We start from the raw sequence: 23,010 nt of genomic DNA, 5'->3' as shown, positions 1-23,010 counted from the left end.
GACTCCGAAAGTGGAGATGTAAGGTAGGTTGTGGGATCCACACTGAACAAAAAGTTTGAAGAACCACAGTTACTATTGCGAATGTAACTTTTCTCTTGAGTACATGTCTGTGGATCCACTGTTCGTGACAGGTAAACAGTATCTGCTTAGGATAATGAGTATGAGTAGTGCCAGCTAGATGCAGTATTGTAGCCATGTCGGCACAAGGATATTACAAAGTGGGTGAGGTAATATCTTTTATTGGACCAACTTCTGCTGGTGAGAGAAACAAGCGTTAGAGCTACACAGAGCTCTTCCTTGAAAGTTTCTCTCTCTTACCAACAGAAGTTGGTCCAATAAAAAAATATTACCTCATCCACCTTGTCTCTCTAAGCTGACACTCTCTAGAGTTAGGTCTAAGAGTTGAACAGTGATTGTAGTACTGCTCTCCTGAATTTGGCATCTGATCTAGCCATTAGATTCAATGCATAATGCTTGATAAAGGTCAGTGGGTTACTCCACATTGCTGCCTGGCAGATCTCAGAAGCAGGCAGAGGATGTTGTTTGAGCTGGGGTGGAGTTGGCCTTGATGTTCAGTGGGATACAGTGAGATATCTTGTGTTGTCCTCAAACAAAACAAAATAGTAAAATGTGAACTACAGCCTATACTTAACAATAGTTACCTTTCCTATCTAATTAAGTAGGTCCTTCCCACCTCACCCCAAGATCAGTTTGTTGCAGAGCTGATGGCTTTATAGGAATCAGGAACCAAACTTTCAGGAAAACACCTCCATGCCACAAGATGTTTTCTCTGTGAATGGATTCAGAGTGCATCGCCGCATTCTGTGCTATAGTGAAACAGTCTATTATCTTTATTTATAGACAGGGCGAACCCCAGTCTGTTGTAATGTTTCTTTTTGTACTTCCAAGTGGTTTTATCTGTTTGCAATTGTCTCTGATAGTTTTCCTTTGGTAGTCTTGGGATGGAGCAACTCTAGTCAACAGAGCCTTGAATTACATCATCAGCTATCCAGGGAGAGGTGACAACTACCTCCTCCTTGAATGGGCCACCCCTGAGATATATTACTCAGTGGTGACTAATTTTTACTCTAAGACCACAATGCATACTTTCAATATAGGTACATTATTCCTTAAAATATTACCTATACATACATCTCAATAATTATGAATCTTGACAAGTTATGTACTTCATGTAGATATCTTACATGTTACCCCTTATGGATAAATATCCTGCAAGTTGGGTTTGGCAAAGAATTATTGGTAAAGAACAAAAGACCCTTTGTCAACTGGCCTCTGTCTCACACACCTCTTATTCTTATGGAACCACATACAGTTCTGGTGTGAACCCACTGAGGAGCATGATCTCCTTTGGAGAGGGTGATATGCTTCGTGACATGTGGGAAGATGGTCCTCTGCAAGGCCAGTGTGGCCACATTGGCATATTGTACAGGTACTGGTCAGGTTGGGGTGAGCTGCTCCAGTGCCACTCCTGCTCCAGCTGGGGTGGCACTCTGACTGGGGGTTCCCAATACACTCCTTGGTGGTCATTCTACAACACCCAAGGAATGGAATCTCTGTTCTAAGCCAGTAAGAAGGAATATGTCAGCAATGGCGAGGTAGAATATATTTCCTCATCAAAGGGCAGCACCAAGGGATGGTATCGGCCCTATATTTGGCACTGCTATTTCAAAAAAACCCTAATCTTGTGCACATGCATATGCACAGTAAGCTCGACACTGACACATATTCAAAGAAAATAAATTATAGTGTGTGGGGGGGGAGGGGGTTGTCTTCATTTATGGGACAAAGTGATTCAGAAATCAGTACTACTATGCTTGCTAGATTTTCATTTAAAGTTCTGTGACAATACATGGAATTATTTTGAACCAGTGTTAACTGTACTGTGCTATCAGAAGCTAATACTGTGACAGAATACACCCCTGTATTCACACCCTACACCCTACTGTAATAATCTTTGTACAAGATGTGCCTTGTGAGGTATCATTAGAAAACTCATAATTTGTTGGACAGTACTGTCCTGATAAAATATGCATGGCAACATCATATGTTGTTATATGATTTCCCATAATGATGTTATTAACACATTCCAAACCCAACAGCCTTACCCTGGCAGAAGTCAGCAAACAGGTCTGTCCTAAACAAAGGAATATATGTGTGCCTTAATTTGCATTTAAGCAGTAAACAGAGTCATCAAGCAGAAAGGGGAAATAAAGGAAGCTCAAACAGGACTTTTTTGGTTTTCAGGTCCCCATTTGAAAAACATTTTCAGCTGAGAACCAGTAACTATAAGGGAAGCACAAACACTCCCAGGCACCCCCAACCTCCCTGCCCGTCACATTCTATGCACCTAAGACAACAAAGGAAATAGCCATTGGACTCTCAGGGAGGTGAGAGGGGGCTTCCTGACCTGAAAGGGTTTGGTCAGTAATCTTGCTGGAAGCATGTGGTGAGAAATTTTGCTTGAATCTAATATGGTTTGTTAAGTCAGGAACTAGAAATTGTTTTATCTTTGTTTTTCTTGTAACCATTTCTGAATGTTAAGCCGCATTACTTCTACTCCTCAACTTAAAATCTCTCTCTTCGTAGTTAATAAACTTGTTTTGTTGTTTTATATAACCCAATGTGTTTAAGCTGAAGTGTCTGGGTAACTATTTAAGATAAGAGGCTAATGTATATTATAGTGTATACCCTGCAGTATAACCAAGATGTGAGTGGCAGGCTGAAGTTATACAAACACATCTGACAGTGGCCTGCATGCTGGTGGCTGGTTGTGAGCAGTCCAGTTTGGAAGTTACAACTACTAGGCACTGCAAGGCACCCCAGGTTACATGGCAGGGGTGACAGTCCCCTGCTGGTCTGGATCATACCCTGGTATGTTACAAATACCCACAAACAAAGCTGAAGAACAAGACTGTGTTAAATCTCTCCCCCCCACCTTCCTTTGTACATATGCAGAAATGATTTGGTAATTTACTAGTTTCAGAAACAATTGTAAGAATAAATGGGGCTCAAGGCAATTTACAACATAAAATGGGGCACTATATGCTGTTCTTTTAGGAACACAGCACTCACTGGAAATGTAATGGAGTTTCAAGTATAAAATAGTATATTAAATGGATAAAGTGTCAAAAGGAAAGATTGCTCAATCAAATCATTATGGGGGGCATAAATGTATTTTTTTTGTTACCAGCAATAGAGCAGAAAACTTAATAATATGCCCAATACCACACAGAGTGATGGAAGTATACTAGAGTTTGAAACACCATAATGTTTCAAAAGTTTCCTAGGAAAACAGCATAACTAAAAAGAAGACTTGTACCAAAATCACAAGTTTTTTATTGTAGCCTAAAAACATAGGAAAACCCCACTTCTTTTAAACTCTATTTTTCCATTCTGATCTTCAAGAAAGAAGTCCATCCATCCAATATAATACATTTCCATCAGGGCCAAAGATTTGTCCTTATTTTCCTTCACAGACATATCCATTAATAATCATCAAATTATAGCATCTATACACATAGGCGGCAGGTTTGTATAATTTTTGGTGGGGCCCAAAATGGTGGTGCCGCCCCGCTCCCGCCCTGTAAGCCGATATAAAATGAAGCTACGACGCATCAGTGCCACAAGATTACAAGGGTCAATTAAAAGTGGAAAGTCAGAAGCAGCACTTGCCTACTTCAATATACAGTATTATATTTTGTTGCACCTGTTGTGATGAAGTGGGAATGTTCTTAATATTTTCTCTGAATACTGTGTGGGTGCCTCAGTTTCCCCTGCAAGATGCCAACTGAAGGTGTTGGGGACAAAGAGATCAGGTGGCCTCCTTGTCCGGAAGAGACACAGAGGCCAGAGAAGGGAGTGTCAGTTTGGAGCTGGCTGGGGAAATGGGGAGAGACTCAGAACTTGGTTCTGGGCTCCCCACCCCGCAAGATGGACCTGACAGAGGGGTTCTGTTTTCTGTACCAACAAGCTCTGTTTAAACTGTGTTCCCATCATTTAATAGCCAGACTGTAAAACAGAAGGTTTGAGAGTCACATCTGACTGTGGAGTTGGGGTGCAGGGACCTCTGGCTGCCCCAGGACCCCGCCTGGGCGGACTCACTGCGGAAAGTGCATGGTGTGGAAGGGCATGCTGAATGCTCTGAGGTCAGACCCAGGAAGGTGTAAGCTTCTTGCCCTGGAGACAGTCTGCTCAGAGAGGAGGCTCCCCCAGAGTCCTGACTGGCTTTGAAGGAGTGGTTCCAGAGCATCCCAGCATCCCCTTCCACCCCATGCACTTCCCAGAAGTCCGCAAAGGCACTAACACTCCCTCCTCTGGCCTTTGTCAAGAAGGCTAACAGCATTTTGGGCTGTATAAGTAGGGGCATTGCCAGCAGATCGAGGGACATGATCATTCTCCTCTATTCAACATTGGTGAGGCCTCATCTAGAGTACTACGTGCAGTTTTGGGCCCCACATTGCAAGAAGGATGTGGAAAAATTGGAAAATCCAGTGGAGGGCAACAAAAATGATTAGGGGGCTGGAGCACATGACTTCTGAGGAGAGGCTGAGGGAACTGGGATGGTTTAGTCTGCAGAAGAGAAGAATGAGGGAGGATTTGATAGCTGCTTTCAACTACCTGATAGGGGGTTACAAAGAGGATGGATCTAGACTGTTCTCAGTGGTAGCAGAGGACAGAACAAGGAGTAATGGTCTCAAGTTGCAGTGGGGGAGGTTTAGGTTGGATATTAAGAAAAACGTTTTCACTAGGAGGGTGGTGAAACACTGGAATGGGTTACCTAGGGAGGTGGTGGAATCTCCTTCCTTAGAGGTTTTTAAGGCCCGGCTTGACAAAGCCCTGGCTGGGATGATTTAGTTGGGAATTGGTCCTGCTTTGAGCATGAGGTTGGACTAGATGACCTCCTGAGGCCCCTTCCAACCCTGATATTCTATGATACTCTAAACTGACCACCAAATTTAAGTTGTGTGTTTTTCCCGTCAGGTGAGGACTCTGGGGCAGGGCTGGGGATAAGGAACTTGGGGTGCAGACAGGCTGCCCCATGGCTAGGGCCAAAGAGGACTCCCCTCCACCCTCCCTGGCAGCAGCAAGCTCCAGGGGAAGGACCCCTCCTCTCCCCCGCAGTTCACTGCACATGCTCCTAGGTCCCTCTCAGGTCCAGAAAGCCCACTCTCCTCCCCTATGGTGGGTACCGAGGGGGGAGGTTGCCATCATGTGTGGCCTCCCCTGCTGCCACCCCTCACCATAGCCTCACTGGGGATGGGGCTGCCCCTTGCCCAGCATGGTGCAGGAGTGGGGACTGCAGGATGGTAGCTGGGGAGGGGCACAGTATCACAAAATTCACCTAAGCCCCAGCTGCACAGGTCTAGGAAGCTCCCCTCCCCAGTGGTGTAGCCAGGTTCTAACATCAGGGGGAGCGAACATGTAAAAAAAGATGCCAGCCAACATATCCAATTACTAATCAAGTAGTTCTATAACAGGCTATAACAGGCTGCCCTGGACCCCATCACCCCCTGAAGCACAAGGTAGGGGTAGGCACAACCATGTTGTGCAACAAACACTTGACAAAATTACTGGACTTAGTGATGGACAATGTGGGCAGGTGGGTATTATGTCATTCAATCATTCAACCCATAAAATTGCACACATTTTGCCTCAGTGAAATTAAATATCCAGAGAATTACTGGGCCTGTAATGATGACCAGGGCTTGCTCACCTGTGGCTCCCCCTCCCTGTGCTGTGGAGGCACAGCCAGGCAGGTCTGCATCTGCAAGCAGGCACCCTGCCTCAGGTGCAGCTCCCATGGGCCCTGCTAGCCACTAGACTGGGAGCCTCCCGGCCCATGGAATGGGCTGGGCTGGGGGGCGGAAGGCAAAGGGGGAGATTGTGGGGAGCTTTGGAGGAGGGGAGGCAGTGGGGGAGGGGAGTGGGCTGGCACAAAGGGGAGGGCTCTCTGGAGAGGAGTGACAGGGGCACAGGGGTCATTGGGAGTCTCTCAAGGGGGCAGAGGGTTATGTGGGTCTCTGTGGGGCAGGGGGCTGTGATGGGCAGAGCCAGCTGCAACCTGGGTCTGCTCTGCGGGGGGTGTTGCTATAGTCCCCTCAGGAAGCTCCCCCTATCCTGTGTATTTTATACCAGCACCGGGGTGCCCATTGCTGCTCCTTTCCCCGCCCACGGCTCCATCTGTCTGTCCCCACAACCTCCCAGCTGTGTCCATCTGTCTGTCCTCACAACCCCCCCTGGATGTGTCCTGGTGTGTGTCTGTCCCACAACCCCCCGGCTGTGTCTGGCTGGCTGCCCCCACCACACCTGGCTGTGTCTGTCTGTCCCCACCCACCCCCGCTGTGTGTGTCTGTCCCACAACCCCCCTGGCTGTGTCTGTCTGGCTGCCCCCACCACTTCCGGCTGTGTCCGTCTGTCCCACAACCCCCTGGCTGTGTCCTTATGTCTGTCTGTCCCACAACCCCTGGCTGTGTCTGTCTGGCTGCCCCCACCACCCCCGGCTGTGTCTGTCTGTCCCCCGCTGTGTGTGTCTGTCCCACAACCCCTGGCTGTGTCTGTTTGTCCCCACCAACCCCCCCTCCCCAGCTGTGTCCATGTGTCTGGCTGCCCCCACAGCTCACCGGCTGAGTCTGTCAGACAGGGACAGATGCTGCTGCTGCTCTGCCCAGGGCTCAGACGCTGCTGGTGGCTCGCTCCCCTCCCTGCTGTGGAGGCGTGGCCAGGCAGCTCCGGCACCGCCCCCGGCAGCTCCCATTGGCTGGGGTTCCCGGCCAATGGGCTGTAAGCCCAGTTGCTGCTGGGGCCTCTCCTGGGAGCTGCCGCAAGAGCGCCCGGCATTGCAACGCGGGGACCCCCCCAAAGCACAGGGCCTGGGGCCCAAACATTGGTGGAGCTGGGCCCACCTTCTGGATTATTGGTGGGGCCTGGGCTCCACGGGCCCATAGAACTCGCCGCCCATGTCTATACACCTCTCATCACCCACATTTTCAACTTTTTGTCATGTCCATGCTGGGCATGGTAGCTGTTCAGCAAGAGCAGGTTTAAACTGCAGACAACTTGGCAACAGATCAAGTGTAATTACTTGACACATTACCATCCCAGGCAATGACTGGGGGTAGCAAGGCACTGGTTGATTTGTGAGTCATCACAAATATGCATGGAAAGAAAGTAACATTTAGGGAGGCAATACAAGGAAAATTCATCCTTTCATTTTCTGGAAGTGTAGAAACTTTTGATCTGTAAGGCCACAGGAGACAACCAGAAAATGGGAATTGTTCCTGGACCCCAGGCAGGATGTGGGAGGTCTCAAGTATAGAGTTCTCTCTCCTCCTTAGGCTAGCTAGCTGATAGGGGCTTTGGGGCAGCTGATACTCATACTGATCTGTACCCACATTTTGTACCATAGCTCCTTCTCCCCCACCCTTTCAAAAAAAGGAAATATGAATGAGACTGGCACAATCACTTTAAGACCTATAAAATGAACAGAGACACTCCATGGAGCCACTCAAAAGCAGAATTGAGAGCTATACTTGACTATGTCTTTTGTAAATGTATAAACAAGCTATAAAACAGTCCATAGCTCACTTCTCTCACTAGAAGGGCAACTCCTGATCATATTTTATTCTGTTCAACATATAGTGTACAGAAATGTAATCGGCATATATGAAGCAGGTACTTGTGCACAGCCTGCATGAGCATCTTGGAAATTCGGCATTAGATGAAGGGATTCATAGTATTTTGGAGAATATTTTTTAAAATAGCAGATCCTCCTGAAAAGAAGTTGAAGTCTATCCTGCTAGTTAACAGCTCTAATTCATTTTCTTGAAGAAGATAGCAAAAGAGCCTTTTGAATGATACTGTAGTACTCTTTAAAATGGTGCATTGCTTCAAGAGCTGGAAGTCTGAATATAGTTTTGTTTCTAAGGGAAACAATTAACTATTCATACAAATGCCACCACCGACACCAAAGAGCAGAATAGCAAAACAGAGGAATGGGTGGAGAAAATTCCTCCCATGCTAGCGGCTGAGTAAAATTTTATTGCACTGAATTTTCCAAGCACCCATATTTTGTTCAGTGTAATGCTTAAGAACATCTGGAAGTCATTCTCATGCCTGCCCACCCTCTAGTGTTGGAAAGACCTTCATATATGTCGGCAGAAAAGCTGGAAAATTACACCATTTAAAGGGTACTCTGTCAAAAGTCTGATTTTTTTTTTTTTTTAAAAAAAAGAGTATTAAAATTCAAATTTGTCAGTGTTTCTTTAAATTGGAGTTGCTCAGATTAATCCGTGTAAACTTTCCTGGAACTGTACTCCTACTAGGAACACAAGAAATACCCTAGCAAATCAGTTATTGCCATGTCTGTTTTCCTGTCTCTGTCAGTGGTCAAGTACCCAGACATTTCAGAGGAAGCTTCAAGAAACTCTGCAATGGACAACTATGGAATAATCTGCCCACAGATAAAGCTTCTTTTTCACCACGTTAGTGGTTCATATCTATCATTTTTTAGTGTTAGTGGTTCATATCTGTTATTTTTTAACCTATCTGGCATAACTGCAGATGTTCTCATTTTATATAGAAATGTATAATGCTTTTTTGAATTTTGCAGAGATCTTGGTTTCAATCATATCTTGGGGCAATGAGTTCCACATGCAAATATTCACTATGTATTAAAATATTTATTTTAATCAGTTTTAAATTGATTGCCTTTCAATTTAATTGCAAGTTTTCCTTGTTCATGTCCCTCTCCATTCACTTGCCCATCTTCTCTTAACTGAACAGTCCTAATTTTCAACTTGCCTCACATGTATGTCTTTGCAGTGTAGGCATACACTGCAATAAAAACTGGCAGCACTGAGTCTCAGAGCCTGGGTCATTTGACATGGGCTCGTGAGGCTCAGGCTTTGGGATTTTTACTGCAGTGTATCAAGTATCAGGGGGTAGCCATGTTAGTCTGTATCCACAAAAATAACAAGGAGTTGGGTGGCATCTGAAGAAGTGAGGTTTTTTACTCACGAAAGCTTATGCCCAAATAAATCGGTTAGTCTTTAAGGTGCCACCCGACTCTTTGCTGTTACTGCAGTGTAGTCATTTGGGCTCAAGCTAGAGCCTGAGCTCTGAAACCCTGAACCTCTATACTGCAATTTTATTGTTTTGCAGCAGAGCCCTGCGAGCCCATGCCATGGGTCTTTCATTGCAGTGTAGACACGCTCAGTGTCTCTAATAATCATTGCCTATTTCTGAACCCTTATATTTCTTTTCTCTCTTTTTTGTGATGTAGTGACCAGAACGTCACACATTATTCTAGCAAATGTATATAAATATTATACATACATTCTAACTTTTTGTTTGATTGCATATATGTACATACTGCAGGCCTATAGAACAAGCAGTGCCTGGCCCTCCTGCCAGCTACTCTGCCTCCCAGAGATGCATGGATATTTCATGCCACTCAGAGCTATTGTTCCAGGCTGTCTGCAGACCCAAGCAAATATTATGGCTTTAGTTATACTTGTCATATTTTCAAGGTTTTCTTTGCAACAAGCTCTAGAAACTTGCTTGGTTGTTTTTTTTTTATTAAATGAAATTTGAGATTCCAAACTCATCACACTACTCCAGGAGCTAGAGGTCCTACCACAAACCAATAATGCCTATGGCCAATCCTGTCTTGTCCTAACTGTGCCCTCAGCTCCCAGTCTTCCTCCTATGAGACACACAAAGGGAGCTTGGAGAGAGGGAGATAAGAGTACTAAGCAGCTGGCTGGGGAAGAGAGAGTTTCAATCACTGGCCCATTTCCCTCAGCCCTATACTGCTAAGTTTGCCTGAAGGAAGAAACAGGAACGGCCAACAGGGAATTACTGCTGAGAAAATAAGCCAGGCATCAGACTCTAGGAGAAAAGATGAAGGGGTAGAGGGAACATGTGGACTGTGGAGGTGGGAAAGGCAGAGACTACTGATGGACTGTAGGGAATGAGGAGAATAATTATGGTGGCTCAGATATCATGGAGTTGGGCAGAATATGAAACCTTTTCAGAACAGAATGCAGATGGATAAAGGAGAATTACTTCACTGTATGAAAAGAGGAAAGTGAAGAAATGTGCAGGCAGCAGGGTGGATGAGAAAAATGATTAACTGATGGTAGGATGCATGGAATGCCAGGGGTTTAACTGATACAGTGATAGGGCAATTTATGGATTTTTTTTTTGAAGGGGAAATTGTGCAAACCCACTTTGATGTATTAAGCAAATTATATGAAAGTATCATGCAATTTTCACCCCTCAGGCTTTTCTGCCAAGCCCATGTAGACAATTCTGACATACTCTGTAGTCAAGGGCCATGCAGGTTTATGTAGCATTCCATTCCTTTCAATGACACGCTTTAACATGCCACTTTACTAGTGTCCATACTCTGTGAGCACCCACTGATGTCATGTTCAATTCTGTCCAATGCGGATTATCAAGACTGCTTTTTTGGATGTTTAATAGTTGGTTTCTGGATCTCAAATATGCTTATTCTTGCTCTTTTCTTTTCAAAGTGACAAGCTATGAAAATCCTGATACTGGTAAAAGTCAATGCTTTGAATACTTTATTGACAGAGCTTAACAGGAGATAAATCTGATGTTAATCAGTTACCAAACTGGTTTATCTACTGGTAGTTTAAGGTGGACATTATCTCCCCCATCTCAAGGAAGACAAAACCCATACATCTTAAAATGGCTAGCTAAGATGCAGAAATCCCGGAACTATTCATGTGGTTTTATTCACGATACGGTTTGTGTCTTATGTGTGTTTTTCATTATATTTATCTTCTTTTGCACTTTTAAAAATGTGATATAATCATTTTAGCATATGTCTTCACTATGGAGTTAATCCAGCTCTCAAGACTTGAGCTGGCCTAACTCAAGTGAGTGGGCACACTCAAACTGGACACTTGAGGTATGCAGAATGATTGCAAGAGCAGCTGAGGAGCTGTGCTATTGAGCTGTGTTAATTCAAGCTGTGACCAAGCTTGAATTAAAAACACCCCCACATTGAAAAGTTAATGGTTTTTTTGTGTGTGGCCCGGACTTGAATTTGGAGCAATACTCTGAAGTAAAGACAAGCCTGCATATTTATACTAACCACAGTATTTAGGATTAGCTTCCTTCTGTACTTAATGAACAAAAAATATATACACTCCAAAAAATTTATATAGACTATGTGATACAGACTTAGATTTTTCTCTGAGTCTGCCAAGAGTACACTGACTTAAAAAAAAAAATCACCCCAAGAAAATGGAACACTTAAAAACACTACAAAGATTTCAGTTTTATACCTTAAACCCCTGCTTCTCCCAAAAGCGATTAGTATATCAAACACCATGATTGCAAAAAATTGTACTTACTTGTATTTTAAGAGCAGCCACTGAATTAACCAGAGTCCTACCAGAATCATGCCATTAATTTCACAAATAGAAAAGGCCCATTGCACACGGTTAAAACGGTCAAAAAATGCATCTGGTAGGGGAGGCTGCACCTCCTTGGGAGGCACTCGTTCATGGACGACTGAAATCGTCACTGTGGTAAAGATGAAACAGAAAAGTGCATAAAGAAAAGCCAGGAGAGTCTTCCCCCACTCCATAGGATACTGGGAACGCTCTGGCTCTGGCATGGGGATCTTTATCATCTCCTTCCTATATCCATTTGGCATCCCATTCAGTTTGATTTTAGTGCTGAAATCATTTTCACTTGTGGTGACAGCTGTACTGATGCTGAGGTGACCATTGGCATGTCCATTTTTGTGCGCCTCAATGTGGTGCTCCATTTTTAAAGTTTCTATCATGTACAACAACCTCTGTCCATTGTCAGAAGACACACGTGACAAAGGTGGCTTCTTAAAATCCTCCTTAGTTAGATTGATCAAATCCTGCCCAGTGTAAAATTCCAACGGTTCACAGTATTCTGGAACAGCATTCTCCATCAGCCAATTTGCCACCTCTTTGGGTGACCAGAATGCCACTTCTTTCATTTCGTCAGACAAATTCATGCAGTCTTAAGTTTACTTTAAACCAGGCAGCAGTCACTATTGTTCCAATACAACAAAAAGCCTCTCTTTGGCTTGTTCATCCTGTCAGATGTGCAGCAAAAACCAGTTTGGCAAGTTGACAAGTTTCTAAACACTTTGTACAAATACCAATATGTTGTAGCCAGTCCAGGAAATGGTTCACCTCTTTTGCATTTATATTCTTCTTTCTAGTGAGAGAGAGAAAAAAAGGCATTAAGATGGTGTTTAACAATAAGTTTGCATTTTATGTTCATAAGAAAAAATAAACCCAAAGAAGCAATATCTAGATAGGAGATGAAGAAGTAGCTTTTTAAATTCAGACAAATGCATATGACTTTTCTTTTTAAGTTTGTTTCTGAATACTCAAGATAGTTACTAGTTTGATCTTCTGTATGTGTCATTTTAACAGTTAATATAAGTTGACTGGGGCAGGGAACCTCTTTTTGTTCTCTGTTTCTACAGCGCTTGGCACAATGGGGTCCTGGTCCATGTCTAGGGCTCCCCAAGTTAGGTAATACAAATAGTAAAATCATTACATGGTCATCCATCAACTGTGTGATCTTACTAATGTAGCTCCTGTCCTCTCACACCCCTTCCATACTACCGTACGGTATGCTCACTCTTTGTATCGTACCTAGATATTGGACAGTAAATGCTTCAGGGCAGGGACCCTGCCTTTGTTCTGTCAAGCACCCAAGACAACTTTGAGCAATAAACTAATAATTATAAGTATTGTTTAAAGTTAGCAAACACCTGAAAAGCTGCAAATGTGTTTTTTCTAGGTATGAGTTTTTTCCCTTAAAGTCATAATTTATAAAAAGAAAAGCTTGGTAAATATCACCTGTTTTTATCAGTTTTGCAGTTTTATAGTGAGAATTATGGCAGCTTCTTTAAAAGAGTGAATTTAGCATTCTAGCTAGAGAAGCACCAAAGAGACAACATACAAGTCTGATACAAATCATGCTCATCTCAAGATGTTTTCACAAGATTTTAGCTGAAAGTATAGGTAGTCGACTATGATATAAGATTTCAGCCATCTTGAAGATTGAAAATCACAAGATTTTGGTCAGACTGAAATCTGAACTGGAAAAATAGACCCTTCCAGTTTTAGATGCAACATGAAATCTAACCAGAGGGAGTAGTTTCAGATCCACGATGTAGATATTAACTGTACAAACTTTGCAATAGTTCAGATTTAAAGTTATGGTTTATTATAATCTGTAATTTTAACAGCTCCATACGGACTTAACTTTAAATAATCAACAAAATAAAATGTACAATACAAAGCAAATTGCAAGCAATAAATCACAGAAATGTGGGGCTGCAAGGGCTCTCAAGGGGTTATTGAGTCCACTCTCCCAGAGCTGAAGCAGAACCAAGTATACTTAGACAACCCCTGACAAGTTTTTGCCCAACTTGTTCTTAAAAACTTCCAGTGATAGGGACTCTATGCCCTCCCTTGGCATCCTATTCCAGTACTTAACTATCCTTACAATTAGAAAATTATTCCTAATATCTAACCTGAATTTCTCTTGCTGCGAACTTAGGCAATTACTTTTTGTCCCACCTTCAGTGAATATGGAAAACAATTGACAACCATTCTGTTTATAACAACCTTTTACCTATTTGAAATCTGTTACGTCGCCCCTTAGCCTTTTCTTCTCTAGACCAAGTATGCCCAGTTCTTTCAACCTCTCCTCATAAGGTTAGGTTTTCTAATCTCATATTTTTGTTCCTCTCCTCTAGGCTCTCTCTCCAATTTGTCCACATCTTTCATAAAGTGTGATGCCCAAAAGGAAACAAAATACTCCAGCTGAGATGCGACATGCCAATGCCAAGGTGATTTGAGTAGAACAATTATCTCTCATGTCTTACATATGACACACCTGTTAGATATCCCAGAATATTTGCCTTTTTTTGCAATTGCACCATACTGTTGGCTCATATTCAGTTTATGATCCTCTATAATCCCCACATTCTGGCCAGTTATTACCCATTTTGTAGTTGCACATTTGATTTTTCCTTCCTAAATGAATACTTTGCACTTGTCCTTACTGAATTTCATCTCGCTGCTTTCAGCCCAATTCTCCAATATATCTAAATCCTTCTGATTTCTATTCCTGTCCTCCAAAGTGCTTGCAACCTCTCCTGGGTTCATGTTGTCCACAAATTTTATAAGTTCTTCAAAATTCTTAAAATAATACAAATGATTAGAATAGTCTATAGACTATGAAAACTGGTACAACAAGATTTTACTAGGGTACTCAGGCCTGTGAGTCACCATGTTCCACTCCCTCCAGTGCCAGGAAGTCTTTCTTGTGTTTAGCTGGGTGTTAGTTCCCTGAGGTTAAGCACTCTCTTCTGGACTACGCCAGCCCTTACTGTGCATTGCAGTTTAACAGTAGGTTCACCCCTGTCCCCAAGACCCTTCGAAGCATTTCCCTATGATATCCAGCCTGACACTGGCTACTTACAGAACTACCAGGTCTGCTGTTCTCAAAGGAAAAGAGCACACCAGCTTGTAAGATTCAACTCAGGATCAATACTGTTGGTGCCTATGCTTAACATCTCAGCTTTTATATATGTTTACAGTAAAAACAAGAATAGATTTATTATCAAAGAGTGAAGATTAAACAGACAGTAAGTAAGAATACTGGAAACAAATGGTTACATATAAAACAAAATCATAATACACTTTCTAGAGACTAAATTTAACTAACAGGTTAACCTCCTGTCCAAAGAAGTTTATCTCACTCAAAGTCTCACCTCTGCAGAGTTTTCAACCAAGTTTGGTTAAGGTCCTGTTTTCATCATTGTAAATGTGATGTCAGTTTACTTCCTAAGTACAGGATAAGGGGGTGTCTAGTTTGCCCCTTACATATAACCCCAAAGTTCATTGTCTTTACTCTTAGCCAGGATAACCTCCTGTGGTTTGTTTTTTTCTATGTCCTGCTGATTTCACATCTTTTGGTTAGCATTTGACTCTGTATGTAGAAGGGCATCCATTGTGTTAGTATATAAACTAATCATTGTAAGCTAATGGAGACAGGTGAATTAACATCTGTCTGACAGGAAACATGTTTTTTTACCTCTGCTGGTGACTGACACCTTGATACAGACTGGAAGCATATATTTTCAGTATATATACGCAAAAGTATCTGTATATATATTTCATGATGATATTAATAGCCAGTGTGACTCCGGCTTTTATTTGAGACCTCACATGATATTATTTGGTGAACCAGAATGTATACACCAGAATCAGGAGATACCTGTCCCCCTCTATATTCCCTTGCCAGGTGGCATTAAGAGGTAATTGGGTCACAGAAGCTATTGCAACTAGATGTAACCACTCTTAAAAACAAAGACATATGAATAGGCTAAACCCATGTGATAGATCAGTGTAACAGCAATTTAGAGAAGTGGGTGTTGCCAAACATCCTGCTAGAATATATGTTGGAGATCAAATTTCTCCAAAAGAGTAGGAGAAGAGTTGCATAATCCATTACAATCTGCTGAGTAAACAGTACGCTTGTAAAAGTTATCTAAAGACATACTAGATTAACAGTTTATGGAAAAAAAAATATTTACATAATTTTCATGGGGCCTCTTTTCTCAATGCCAACAGTAAACCCACAAATACTCCATGCTGCTAGTAAAGTAGATAGGCATTGGGCGAGTCTGAGTTGAGGCAAAAAATGCACCCGAAATTCATGGCATTCTGCCTGGGTATTGACACTCATATTTTATGAGAAATCTCAAACATCTTGTCCAAATGCAGAATAAGAAAGCACTCCATTGTGCCATCCCCCCAATATTTATTGTCTATGTTTGCCACACAGCAAGGCCCAGTTTGGTCATTTCAGCTTCTTGATACCCACAGTAGCAGACTAAAGTCTTTCATTGCATGACATAAAAGCTTCACAAAGGTTAAGGGAAGAAACATGGGAAAAGCAGGAGGCAGGGATAGGCTTTGAAAGCTCTGGGGGGCAGGGAATGGCACCAGCACATTCAGGAAACCATTTGAGTTAATTAACTAATCTGACGCAGAGAAAACTAATGCACATTCACTATTTGTCTACAGATATGAAAATTAACTAGATAAAGCCAGATGTAGAGTTACAGGGTGACTGGCTCCTTTAAGGGGAATCAGGGCCCAGTGTTCATTCTGACGGTCCACCTGAGAGTAACTGGCTGTCTCAGATGGCTACCTAAAGGCTAATTGGAGAAGAAAAGGGGATAGGGAAATGTGGAAGAAGTGAGAGCAGGCCCATCGAACCCTCACCCGGACAAGTCCTACCTCCCTACACCTGGACCTTCCTCTGAGCACCCCACACTCAGATCCCCATCTCACTGAGCCCAACCAGCTGCTCCTGGACCCTCCACCCCATCAAGCCCAAGCACTTCTCCAGCACCCAGATCCCCTCCGTTGAGCCCCATCTCCCCACACCCCTCTGCTGAGCCCCAACCACCTTCATCTGGATCTTCTGCAGAATCCCATTGCCTCTGCACCCGGACTCCCTCAATAAGCCCCTGTGCATCCAGATCTCCCACTGAGCCACCCACACCCAGATTGCCTCGCACAGAAACCTCTCCCCACATCTGTATCCCCCCACACTAAGCCCCTCCACACTTGGATCCTGCTGGGCTGAGCCTGCCCACCTACACCTGGTGTGCCTGGCACAGAGGGGCAGGGCCCCAGGGTATTTCTGGGGCAGGCCCAGCCCTTGCACCATGTCAGGGGCAGATGCAGCCTCACTGCCTGAGTCCCCGTTGGTGCTTCAGAGTGATCTCCCACCTCAATGCAGCCAGTGGCCTGTGCTCCCCACTGCCATGCTGGAGCCACCTTTATTTATTGACAAATAAAATTTGCATAATTTTAAAATACTGTGCGCAGAATTTGTAATTTTTTGGTGCAGAATTCCCTCAGGAGTATATCCTGCATTAGTAATGCCCTGAGTTATCCTATCCCCATTAGAGTTAATGTTAGCCTAATTCTCAAAGGTGTTTCTGGAAAGGTCAGTTTATTAAATCAAGTTCTCATACCTTTGGAACTTACACAGGTTGCATCTTTCACTCTCTGGAAAAATGCTAATCTCCCAGGCTTTGGTCTCAGTGTCAAACACACTTTCAATCTGCCATACCCTAGTCTTAAAGGAACAACTCTCATTAAGCAAGTGCAAATAATAAATGCAGCTGTAAAGCCAGTGTTAGCACAAAATCCACATCACTTTAAATGCAATGTTTAGCAAGATAAAATTACAGCAAGAACTCCTAGGTCCTCATACTAACTGTCATACATACACGTTTTTTCCCACTCCCCACAAATCATCAGAAAGCTTTGAACTCACAAACTTCAGAACATAGCACAGATTTCTTCTACTTCAGAAATAAGAGTAATTTGTACAGAAAAAACCCAGCCCATACAGGTGAGCCAACACACACAGTGGGTTACACTTGTGAGGTGGCACTGAAACTCTAGGTATTAGGATTTTTGGTTCATTTCCTGGTCTGGGAGCAAATTTTACAGGCAGCATAGCCAATTGTATCACCCTCCCTCCCCCCACACACACACATTTGCGTCATCTGCAGGGGCTGAATCTGGAATCTCTCGATGGAAATGCATAAACTTCTTCCACTTAAGCTAGAGGGGCAGATTTCTTTGCATGAAAGCAGCAGTGGAGTCAAACATCTGTATGCAGTTTAGGGTGACCAGATGTCCTAATTTTATAGAGACAGTCCCGATTTTTGGAGCTTTTTCTTACATAGGCACCTATTACCCCCACCCCCCATCCCAATTTTTCCACACTTACTGTCTGATCACCCTAATGCAGTTTAGCTGCTAAAGTGTGACAGAACCACACTTATCTAAACATCAGATCTGTTATGTTCCTTCTGAACTATTGTGCGGCAAAAGCGATGAGACTTGGCTCAGTTATATCAGAAACTCTGATTCTATTCTCAGCTCTGCCCAAAGTGGGTGAATGAGGTGACCTTCTACAAGCTCCCAGTTATCCTATTTGGGAAGTAGGTGAATAATAGCTTTCCCCCAAGACAGCAGAACCTTGGCTTATAGGAAGAGTTGTGGTGTGCAGCAGTCAGTTGAAGAGCTTGGACTAGCAATCTAGTACACTTTTCCGTAGATTACAGACATTGTGGGGGAGTCAATTTTTCTTATTTTGCTTCCTCAAAATTATGCAATGGCCCGAACTTGTCACATCAGCAAGTCTGCTTGCAGCAGGGGCCAAATCTTATGACTCAGGATAAATATGAAAGAGTTGGCAACACTGACCAAGGTTGCCAAGAAATAGAGTGAAATATCTAAAAACAGAAACCAGATTGCCTAACTCCAAATCCCATGCCTGGAGTACAAGATCATCCGTTCCTCATTCTTGTTTTGTGTTTTATTCTCTAAGTGAAGCCCTGTCTTATCAAGGCAACAATCACTACAGAAATTAGTGTTTTATTCAAAGCTGTGAGTAACTATTCACCAACAGTCATGCAGCTTTGAGCTTTCACTTTTATTTTTAAAAAGCTTAATATCAGCACAGGCAGTAACAAAGTATTTCTTAAAACAAAGATCTGTACGTCAGTCACCACCTACATTATATACATTCTAAAACTGCAGATTGGCTTGTGGTTTTAGTGACATTACTTTTATTGTTAAGATCCAACAGTAAGCAATCAAAAACAAACAAAACGGCTTCCAGAAACTGAGTTTATCTTCCTTTAGCAAACACTGTTTTTGAAGCCTAGTCAACGGTGTCTATATAATAAATATTAAACAAAAAGAGGTCAAACAAGTTACTGTAACAGTCTGAATATTAATTAGTGATAGATTTTTGTGCAAAAATATATAGAACCAAAACTATCACCAATACTGGCATGAAAACATAGTATTCTATAGTATTGAAACTTTTTTTATGGAAGGGCCCCCCGAAATTGCTTTGCCCCAGGCCCCCTGAATCCTCTGGGTGGCCCTGGGCCTACAAACCAATATAAGCTAAAAAGGAAACTAAGTTTAAAGCCAGAGCATATAGCTCTAGTGTGTGCGTTTCCTATCAGTATGAGAACTCTATATCTACAGGGCATATTTCAAAATTACTATGACCCCTCCCAGGCAGCCTTGCCTCCTGTCATCTTGAGACTGTACCCTGGATGATTAGCAGCTGATTTCTAGAGGGATGTGGGATGGCCTCTCAGCAGACTGATCACATAACATAAGGCTTTAAAACATTACAGTAAAAGTTTAAGTTGGCTTACAGGACTGCAGGCATCACCAAATCTTGAGCAGGAGACTCTTCAGCAATTGTGCTGTTGTATTTTGAGACAGTTGCAACCTCTGAGTAGATTCAAAGCGGGGGTGCTGGAACTAGGGGTGCAGCAGCATGCCCTAGCTTCAAGTGGTTTCCATCATATACAGGGCTTGGAGTTTTATTCTCTGGCTTTTAGCACCCCCACTATAAAAATTGTTCCAACGCCATTGATTCAAAGGGTAGCCCACAGGTGGAACACATTGTAATTATCAGATTAGAGGTAATAAATACCTGAATTACAGTGACAAAGTTCACATTCAGAATGGAAGACTGCAATGAAGATAAAAAGATACTCTCAACACAGCTGAAACAACTTACATGTTCACCTTTGGAAAGAAAAATTATCACCTTAACTGATCAGCACATTTTTAATATTCCAGGGAGAAACAAAAATCTTTTCTAAATTACAAATATAAATCCACCCACAGCTAAAGAACCTATGCAGTTAAAACCTATGCAGTTAAAAGGTAACACAAACAGAATCACACAGAGATAAATGACACAGGTGAGAAGAACTGAGTTACAGTTACACTGATACCTTAATTACATCAGATTGACCATAGCTAAAACAATTATCTTCAGGGGACATTTGGGATATATGATAATAAATAGTTATCTAATAAATGCCTTTATAAATAACATTCATTCTTTGTATTATTTATGACAAACCCAAAGATGAAGATGTCTTTCCTTCAAACCTCATTTGTCTCATTTCCTTCCATTCAGTTCTTCTATTAATACCCATAAAACTAGTTTATCTATGTAACTTTTTCTCCTCTTCTGCCTGCTTCTCTGAAGTAGTTATGGAGACACTAACAAACATTATTGTGCTAGGCTTTCACCTGACCCACAATTTTATTAACCAAATAGTTGCTAAGCAGGCCTTTGTTATGTTACTATGGAAATACCACTTTAACTTGACTAATATATGCTGGGCTAACAAAAAAATATATCGTACATTGCCAATACACATTATCAGCACAATACATATATCAGTATGTATTAATTACATGATCACACACTTCCCACAACCCCACATACAAACCTTGGCTCCTACATTCAACCTTTCCCCTGTAATAATGTCTTGCCAATTCTTGCATATTTGTCACAAGTCACAACATTCTGTGAGATAAATGAATTGCTGATTTTGATTTTCTCTTGCTCAGGATTTCCATCACCTCTCATTACTATCAATGAGACTGAAGCCACAGACTGCCCTCAATAAAATGGCTGCCATGTCTCTTTAATCTTCGCAGGTGCAAGTGAGGCTCCCCTTCGCAAAGATGGTCACCTCCCATTGTTTCCAGTGGGGCTGAAACCTGGCTACTGTCAGGGAAGATGGTGGTCCTTTAGGTACCATGTGAGGGGACAGGAGAATGTGGAGGTGCTGAGAATGAAACTGTGACGGCAACAGTTAGCATAAATGTGTTGGGAAACCGAACAGGTCACTGACGAGTTGGACATAAAAGGAGCAATGGACATAAAAGGAGCAAACTAAAGAAGGCACATGGGAATGGAGTATGGAAGAGAGAGTAGGAGATGAAAGGAAAAGGGAGGGAAACATGGAGGGCAAACACATGTAGGAGCAGGTGGGGGACAAGAGATTGTGGGGAAAAGTAAGTGACTAGAGTTTGATCTGCTGGCCTCTTGCCTCCACTTCCTAGTGCAGGGGTTCTCAAACTGGGGGTCATGACCCCTCAGGGGGTCACGAGGTTATTACATGGGGAGAGGGGGTCACAAGCTGTCAGCCTCTACTCAAGCACCGCTTTGCATCTAGCATTTATAATGGTGTTAAATATATAAAAATATTTTTTTAATTTATGGGGGGTGGGGGCCGCACTCAGAGGCTTTCAGTGTGAAAGGGGTCACCAGTACAAAAGTTTGAGAACCACTGTCCTAGTGAACACTACCAACCTGCAAAACAAACAGGCGCTTACTGGGTTTGCTACTGTACAATCTTTTCAGCTACTTATGGTGTTGGCCCCTCCTCTCTTGGGAACAATGGGATAGCTTGTTTCTGCTCCCATCATCCCTGCAACCACAGGCCTGGGAAGGGGCAGAAGAGAAGCCTGCTACAGCTGTCCCTTAAGGTTCCCCTACCCCCCTCCCACGAGCTGCAGGAGGAGCAGAACTGATGTGGGGACTGCGGAAGAACAGATGTAGGAGCTGGGAGGCAGAATTAATTGCTGGCCTGGAGGGATGGCGGGGTAGGGGGCACAATTAATTAGAATGTTGGGGAGAAGCTGGAAGCTCTGCACTATCAGGCAGTCAGTGAGAGCTCCAACAGCAGGGGCCAAAGTTACTTTACTGAATACATTTACAAGAGTTGGCAACACTTACTGTCACACACATTGGAGATGGGCAGAGGGAATTTAAAAAAAAAAAAAAATCAAGAGACAGACCAAAACTATGTATGTGCCTTCTTAAAGCACAGGATCCTCTACAGCAGTTCTTTTGTAGAGATTACAATAAACTGTGGCAAAAATAAGCCAGTTTTCATTTTCAGTGTCAGGTGGGATATGCTAGTCAGTCAGTGCAAACAAGGTTTTTAATTATAGGTCAAATCAGATCAGCAGCCCTTAAGAGACAGACAACATACATAGAACTCAATTTTAACTAACTCTGCAAGCACCAGGGGCTGGGGGCTCAACCCTCGGACGCAGCATGCGGAGTAAAAGGGGGGGGGAGAAGAGGCGGGTTAAGAGTGGGGGCTTGGGGGAAAGGGTGGCATGGGCGGGCCGAGGGTTGAGCCCCCAGCTCCTGGTGCTTGCAGAGTAGGGGAAGCTGCTGCTGTACAACGTGTTTCTCCTAGCCTACAGCACCTTCAGCCTCCTTGCCTGTCTCATTGTCTGCAGTGCCAGTGGGCTGTACCTGTGTGGGGTAAGGCAGGGGCACCTCCCAACTATAGTACTGTACTGTATGGCAAAAACAAATTTTCCTGGAACCTAACCCCTCCCCCCCATTTACATTCTTTCTTATCAGAAAATTAGATTTGCTTAACATCGTTTCACTTAAAGTCGCATTTTTCAGGAACATAACTACAACCTTAAGTGAGGAGTTACTGTATGTAGACCTAGACATCCCTGTATGTATCTGATTGCTTTACCATTTAACAACTCTCTTCTTGTTCTCTTTTTTTTTTTATAATAAACCTTTAGTTTTAGACAGGAAAGAATTGGCTGGCAGCATGGTATTTTGGGTAAGATCCAAGCTAATATTGACCTGGCAACGTGGCTGGCCCTTTGGGGTTCAGAAGAATATTTTGTAGTGAGCAGAGTTTTTTAAATAACTTCCCACTGTACTGGACATAGGTGCCGATTGGGAGCCAGAGAACTGAAATGCAATAATGGGGGCTATGTGATTTCTTTTTTTAGATTCTTGATAACCAGTGTAGGGGATCAGGAACACAATTTGTGACTGATTGGTGAGTCTGACTTCAGTATTATCCACCAGTTTTGGTAGAATCTGCTCTCCTTTTTGCCCTGCCCTGCCCTTGGCATTTTCAGTGAGGGCAGCCCAGGCACGTGTCACATGAGGATTATTTAAAATATGATTTTATTGTATTATTTGGGAAACAGCATGACTATATAATAAAACACTCATATGCATTATGAAAATGAAATCAAACTA

At 43.0% G+C, this 23,010-nt stretch overlaps 1 protein-coding gene across 15 annotated transcripts in view; it reads right to left on the bottom strand.

Annotated features, from left to right (window-relative positions):
* The window catches only part of SGMS1 (sphingomyelin synthase 1), a 195,888-nt gene that overhangs the window by 27,379 nt on the left and 145,499 nt on the right, over positions 1-23,010 (bottom strand). For all 15 annotated transcript variants that reach the window (XM_039481248.1, XM_039481259.1, XM_039481246.1 and 12 more), the window contains one exon: positions 11,406-12,252. In XM_039481248.1, coding sequence (XP_039337182.1) covers positions 11,406-12,046 — 641 coding nt within the window. In that variant the 5' untranslated portion in view covers positions 12,047-12,252. The remainder of the gene's footprint in view (positions 1-11,405; positions 12,253-23,010) is intronic.

The sequence above is a fragment of the Mauremys reevesii genome, linkage group 7, assembly GCF_016161935.1.
Source record: "Mauremys reevesii isolate NIE-2019 linkage group 7, ASM1616193v1, whole genome shotgun sequence".
Lineage (NCBI taxonomy): Eukaryota > Metazoa > Chordata > Testudines > Geoemydidae > Mauremys > Mauremys reevesii.
The sequence above is the reverse complement of the archived record's forward strand: the minus strand, read 5'-3'. Positions and strand labels throughout refer to the sequence as shown.